The sequence below is a fragment of the Aotus nancymaae genome, unplaced genomic scaffold, assembly GCF_030222135.1.
Source record: "Aotus nancymaae isolate 86718 unplaced genomic scaffold, 86718_ANA_hifiasm-v0.15.2.pri h1tg000022l_1, whole genome shotgun sequence".
Classification (NCBI taxonomy): domain Eukaryota; kingdom Metazoa; phylum Chordata; class Mammalia; order Primates; family Aotidae; genus Aotus; species Aotus nancymaae.
In genome coordinates, this window is record NW_026988435.1 from 42642709 (window position 1) to 42650000 (window position 7292).

The window sequence follows — 7292 nt, forward strand, 5'->3', positions numbered from 1 at the left end:
CTTGTACCTGGTGTCCCTGCTCCACTGACCTTGCTGCAAAGCACAGAGAAGAGTTTGAGATGCTTATGGTGGTGCCGTGATGAAAGCCAAGTGAAGGGTCTTGACACCAAATGTTCCACTGTCCACGTGGCACCCTACCAGGGACACTCTTATGTAAACCTCCCATGTTTTAGACAGATTCTAAAGCATACTGCATTCAACATAAATGAAAAAATAGGATCCTAGACTGTAGAGAGCTTGATCATGCATTAAATTGTAAGAAGGGTCAGAAGGAAAAAAGAGATTTGATTTTCAAAACTGACATATACAATATGACACTTTTCTTCTCTGATTATTTCTCTGACGACTCAGTCTACAGTTAGAATATGTAGTACTGACATTGTTTTCTAGACAAGAGTTTCCCTGTTGGTGAAATATAATAAATTTGGGTGTAACCGCAGCTAAAATATGTTAGGGTAAAAGTAATAAGTAAAATTAGAAATTCTTACTAAAATTTACAGTCAGTTACTGGGAAAGGCATGCTTTTAAAATTTTTATATGGAGCCAGGGGATTTGCAAATGTTTTGTATCTTGGTGAATAGTTAAAACAAAGAATCCTCCTTTTCCTTTCCTCGTCCTGTGCCTTAACTCACTGTCGGTACATTTTTTGGTTGTTTTAGGCAATTCTCTGTCTCTGTCATTTTTGGAAGGTGGGCATATGAACAAACTTGAAACCTGAATTAAGTCTTCCCCACAAGTTACCCCTTCATTGAGATAAACAGAAATACATGTTTGATAAATTTAGAAAACAGCGATGTTTGCACAACCCAGCCGTGAAAATGAAAGCAAACAACAGTAAAAGTCTCTAGTATGTTTGTGGAAGAAGGCACAAATCTCACAGCATTGCTGACGTAGTTCCATCCACTGTCCAGTTTTCCTGTGTTATTGGGAGTCAACAAATTAAAAGCATGAGCCAGAGTAATTCTATCCTCAAGACTTACTAGCATTCCATCGCAACGTGAATAATTTATCACTCCCGGTTACATTATTTAAGATGTTAAATGCAGCTACTGTGCCCTGGAACCTGAGCTGCCACTCTCAGGATTGGCAGGAAAAAACGTGTTGCACACATTTTAATAGGGCAATGTTATTAGGCAGGCATTGGCCACTCTGGAGGATTAAATGGTTTGTTTGAGATCACATTTCTGAATGAGAACGGGGATGACTGTGTTTCTCCCTGATGGGGAAAGGAAACAGATGGGTGATCTGTCTGGAGTCAATTCTTCAAGTTTGTCCCCCTCCTCTAGAAGCAATGCATGCCCTTTAAGAAGTTTAAAAATATTTTATATTTTCATAAAAAATTTAGCCAGCAAAGCAAGAACTTCCATAGGAAAATTGAAAAACAAAACAAAACAGTAAGTCATTGTGGTAATTTGCCTTAATAAAAACAAACACTGATTCTTGGAATTGGATTGCTCTTTAGGGCCTGAACTTGGAAAACTTCTATATTGTGTGTTATTGGAAATAATGAAAGAAAGGAAGAGCTTATTTTAGCATTTCTACTCCTCTCTGCACCTTACTTTTATCCTAACAGATGAGTGAAGCTTCCTTTTCAAGTGTACATTTTACAGTGATCTCAACCCATTAAATTGACTTTTTTCCTCCTCTGTTGCCAGGAGGCTGATCAATGTCTGCCCAGGCCAGCAAATCATTCACAGGCTTCTTTTAATCTGGCCAGTCCTAAGGAGTTTAGGAATGCAACTTCAGTATAGCAAAGACTTCCCCAAGCTACACCGAACACTTGTCTGACAATTTACAACATGGTGACGGCATCCTTCCTTTCCATCCTGAGACTGGCCTGCAGCTCTGCCAACATTACCTGAACAGGAGATGTCGGAGTCATCAGAACTGATACTTGACAGTGAAAGAAGGAATCGATTTTCCCAGATTTTAAAGTAGAATGTGACTTTTAAAAGGTTTCAAGGTTTTTGTGAATTTCATGAAGTTACTAAGTAAAAGCTGCAAATTCATCATAATTTTTCTCAACACTCGACACTCCCACTTGTTAATCCAACAAATGGTAGATAAAAGTCTGCATTCTACCATAACTTTAAAAAGTTTTGATTACCTTAAAGCATATAAAGATGATATTTATGTATATTTAATATGCAGGGGTATTACTACCTATTATCAGTGAAATGTGAGTATAAAATGAGGATCAACCAGAAGTCTACAGTGGACTCTCAAAACCGAGCTCAGTTAAAGTAAGATTCAATCCTAATATGGAGATGCATGTTCCTTAATACCTCATGAAGTATTTACATGAAGACATTCATTTTTATCTGTCCCTTATCAGACTTATTTGAATCTCCTCAAATGAATTACATGTGACTTGTGCTTTGTAGAGTGTGGGCCTCACCTACTATGCATACCATGAAAAAACTGGAAATGGGCATTGTAGCTTTTAATTAATAAAAAGGAAAACACTAAAAAATGTGCATTGCCCTTCTTAACTCTTCACTCTTCAGGTGGTAGTTTAAAGAATCAGTGTTCAGGAATCAAGTCTTTTCCAAGAAGAAAACAAGAGCCTTCGGTTAAAACCCATCCCATCTTCACATTTATCTTTGCTGACTGTACATTCACTTCATTTAAAATTAACATGAATGTTGTTATGAAGAATGAATTGCTACCTTTCCCAAATATTTTTCTTTTTCCATGTAGAAACAGTCAGTGAATTTCACTGCCCATTTTACCCCTTCATATTTAACCTAGAGGCAAGACTGTGATTTGACCGTGCTCTGAACTGATTGGTGCAGATTTCTATGCTGGTTATAATTAGCAACAGCTCTGAGCCCCTCAAGCTCAACCATGCTATTGCTAAAGCAGAATTTAACTTTTAAAATGTATCAGGATTTTAGTGAATTCCTTACAAATACTTAGTAATAGTTGCAAATTTGTCATGATGTTTCTCATCATTCACTCCTGCTAGCTAATCCAATAAACGGTAGTCTTACACTATCATGATATATAAAATACTTTAATGATCTTAAATCAGATTCAGCCCCTACCCAGCACCTTCCTGTAAACAAGAAACTAACTGAAGGAGTGTATTAGTCTGTTCTCATGCTGCTAATAAAGACACACCCTAGACTGGGTAATTTTATATATAAAAAAAAGAGGTTTAATGGACTCATGGTTCCACATTGCTGAAGAGGTCTCACAGTCATGGTGGAAAGTGAAGGAGGAGCAAAGGCACGTTTTACATGGTGGCAGGCAAAAGGGAACTGTCCTTTAAAAAACCATCAGATCTCATGAGACTTATTCACTATCATGAGAACAGCACGGGAAAAACCCACCCCAGTAACTCAGTTACCTCCCACTGTGTTCCTCCCACAACATGTGGGGATTATGGAAGCTATAATTCAAGATGAGATTTGGGTGGGAAACAGCCAAACCATATCAAGGGGTATTTTCTGGCACCCTGTGGAGCCAGGCATGTGTTTTGATTGGCTGATGCTCATACTGTATTCATTCTGAGTGGTCAGTGCCCATACAATATCAATTCTAATTGGGTAGTGTTCATGCCTTACAGGTTGTCATCTATTTTGAATATCATCTCTGCTGAGAGGATCCTGAAAAAAAAAGGTCATCTCTTTTAGGACCATGTTCCTAATGTGAGAAAATTGGCTGCTTATATTCTTGGAAGTAGAATTGAAATGCAAAATCTCAAAAACCCATAAATATTGCTATATCATATTCCCAAGAGTCTTTTCAAAGGAAAAAATTGCCAATTCAACTGGTTAAAAATGAGACTCATTTAGTGAACTAATTTCTTTATTCCCTGCCAATGTGGTTCTGTTTTTCCACTACAATCCTGGAATGAATACAAGAAGAGAAAGACAAGAAGGTTCTTGAGTCTCTTTAGGCAGAGCTAATGGGTGAACGCCAAACTCTTCACTTAATAGTTTACACTCCTTAAACCACCACAGAATTCGGATCCTAAGATAAGGCAAATGCCACGTCATTTATGCCTTTTGTAACTTTTACAGCACCTGATATACTGCAAGTGTTCAGTAAATATTGACATCAAACAGGTCAATATTAAGAAAGGCTATATATTAAATGCAAGAAATATTTGTCATTTGCTTGCTATAAGAATAACATTTGTGGCAATTTTGAGAGTCAAGGGGGTTGCATATAAAATATAATTGAAATTTAAGTTTTGAAATCTGGAGGACAATGGCAAATCATTTCCATAGAAGTTCCTCCAACTTACTATGTGCTTGTGAATCACACTCAAAATACGTTTTCATTTATCAGATTATGGGATTTTTTTTTGTGGTGTCACTTATGAATAAGTTCTTCCTACTGAATCTTACTCCAGGAGTAAGGTTTCTCAAAGAGATGTCCCGGCCAGTGTGTATTTCACATTAGGTAGATACGTTATTTGAACAGAACTATCTAGAGCTGCCCTGTCCAATACTATAGCCACACGGTGCTATTTAAATTTACATTATTTAAACTAAATAAAATATAAGATTCATTTTCTTGGTTGTACTGGCCACACTGCAAGGGTTCAGTAGCTCCATGTGACCAGTGGCTACTTTATCGGACAATGCAGATGGAATTGGTGGGTTTCCATTGTTGCAGTAAGCTCTGCAGGAGTGCTCATCTAGAGATAGCTACTTGGAAATGACCTTGATGTGTCAAGTGTGGACTCTTTTACATAAACACACAATCCGTGTTTTCTTCAGCCAGTTATGTCTGTGCACTCAGCCAGTTTCTATTTAGGAATCCTGCAACACCCAAGGCAGTTCTCAACCGAATATGGTGTTTTGCTGATGTGGTAAATTCTTATCTCACTTCTGCAATGCAGAGAGAGCTGTGGCAGACTCAGGGGGGTGGGATGAGAGGAGTCAATCAAAGCAGAACATCATGGTCAAGGTTGTTTCTCAGGAAGATGCAGCTCTCTGCTAATAAATAGGCGATGAAGGCTGTAAATTTATCTAAACAAATATCCCTCAAAGCTTTATGCCATAAAACCCTACCCAGGGAAACCATACCTGCCTATCCCTGCCAGCCGTCTTTTACTTTGGTTGGTCTGTCAGATTCCAATGCACGCAGCCAAGGCTTTTCCATAGTTTACTCAGAGTAGGACCTAAGTGGTAATGCCAATACCTTGAAGACAATGGAGAGCTCGACAGCTTCCCCTGCTCTGTGTGGCCCTGACCTGGAAAACTGTTAGGGATGCTAAAGTTTGGTTGCACATTGCCAAGAGTTTAATGACATAAAAAGGTCAATGGATGAGGCTGGGCACGGTGGCTCATGTCTGCAATCCTAGTACTTTAGGAGGCCAAAGTGGTGGATTGCTTGAGGCCAGGAGGTGGACATTAGCCTGGGCGACCTGGCAAAACCCCATCTCTACTAAAAATACAAAAGTTAGCCAAGCATGGTGGTGTATGCCTGCAGTCCCAGCTCCTCAGGAGGCAGAGGCACAAGAATTTTTTGAACCTGGGAGGTGGAGGTTGCAGTGAGTTGAGATTGCACTACTGCACTCCAGCCTGTGCAACAGAGTGAGACTTCATCTCAAAAAATTAAAAAAAAAATGGTCAAGGGATGGTTCAGAGCAAACAAGAGATGCCATGCCAGTACCTGAACCTGTACCTGTCATCAAAGTGCTTGTTGATGTCTTTGGGGAAGAACACCATCCTGTGTAAAGATGAAGGATGGTCCTCTCCGTGGGACAGATGAGAACTTGAAGAGTGCAGAGATGGGAGAATCAGGTGAGAGCAGGACAGGAAGCGAGGGTTCAGGGGAAGGTAGTGTGAGGTGAAGGTCTTGACAGGCAGGTGGTTCAGCAAGCCCGGGCCATTCCTGTAGGCCTAAGGAGCTGTTGCCATCCACTGGACCAAGAGGGCAGGGAGAGATTGATGGAGCGGTGTGGAGAGGGCCTCTGACTGCTGCTGTGGCCACACCCTGAAAACCTGGCAGGGAGGGAGTCAGAGTGATAGGGATCCAGCCATCCACTCTCTCTTTTTGGTCTCCTGCTCACACCTACCCAACCAGAGCCAGAGGTCCTGGAGCCCATCAGTGTGGTCCATATGGGTCAGTCTCCTGAGGGGACTGTGCTGGATGCAGAAGGTGGGAGGGGCAGGCAGAGCATTTAGCAAGGAGAAATTGATGAATGGAGAATGTAAAGGAGATGAGAGGAGACTTAATGATGCATGTAAAGTCAGAAGGAGGGCGTGTTGCCTGGTAGTGCTCCACTGCTTACCTTCCTTAGGAACGAAGCCATTTACTGAGAAAGGTGTGTAGGCCAAGAGCTCCACTCACTCAAAATTTTGAGTGAAAGTCATTGACGCGTTGCAGATGGGTAGGAGAAAAGGCGTACAAATTTATTTATTGTGTGTACAAAGGAGCCTTCAGAATGAAGACTCAAAGATGCAGGGGAAATTGTTTTTATGCTTAGACTTAACAATGTATGGACAGCCATGTAAAATATGATTGGACACAAAGGGTAAAACTGAATGCTAATAGACTGAGTGGGGAAATCCAGCATGACCTGTCTGTCTAGATTCTTCCTGGCTTCTCTGAGTATCATTCCTTCCCATTGGGTGTGGGGCAGGACTCACTCTGGAATGGGAGTCTTATGATCTGTAGCCAAGCAAGATAGGTCAGATAATTTCTTCACATCCAGTTTTTACGTAGAACATGTTTAAGTTTTATGGCTGGCTTTAGAGGAAAAAAAAGTTCTAGTTTCTATGGCCTGCCTTGGGAAAGAGGGATTGTATTTTTAGCTAGCCTTGGGAAAGAATGGGACTGAGAGACAAAAGGGGAGGAGAAGATCAAATAAACACTTTTGCTTCTGAGGTCTTTACTTTGGGGTATTTTCTGAGCCCCAACAGAGAGCATCATTGGGAGGAAAGGAATTTGGCTGCATTGAACTCGAGTAGCTCCCATGTTTGGTGCCCAGTTTCATCTCAGTAGAACAAGGGGATTGGATGGCGGGCCCTTGAAGTCCCTTCTGGCACATATCTTCATAGAGATGTTCACACACACACACACACACACACGCACACAGACACACTCGTCCTCACCTGACGTGACCCAGCTGTTAGGACTGAGGCTGCGCTGTCTGAATGCGTGCAAGCATCTCTTGTCCCTGGGAGGGAACTGTGTTTTTACGGATGGTAAATATTTAATTTTCACCTAGCGCAGTCTGTAAATCATGCCACAGGTGGTGATAGCCTCAGGGAAAACTCACTCTCCAACATTTATGAAGCAGATGCTCCGACCTCGTAGCCCAGACCTCT

The 7292-nt window shown here is 41.0% G+C and overlaps 1 protein-coding gene across 1 annotated transcript in view; it reads left to right on the forward strand.

Moving 5' to 3' along the window:
- IGSF5 (immunoglobulin superfamily member 5) overlaps positions 1–2574 on the forward strand; it is a 103573-nt gene extending 100999 nt beyond the window's left edge. Inside the window, exon 12 of the mRNA XM_021669439.2 lies at positions 1656–2574. Coding sequence (XP_021525114.2) covers positions 1656–1751 — 96 coding nt within the window. The 3' untranslated portion in view covers positions 1752–2574. The remainder of the gene's footprint in view (positions 1–1655) is intronic.
- Positions 2575–7292: the final 4718 nt, after the last annotated feature.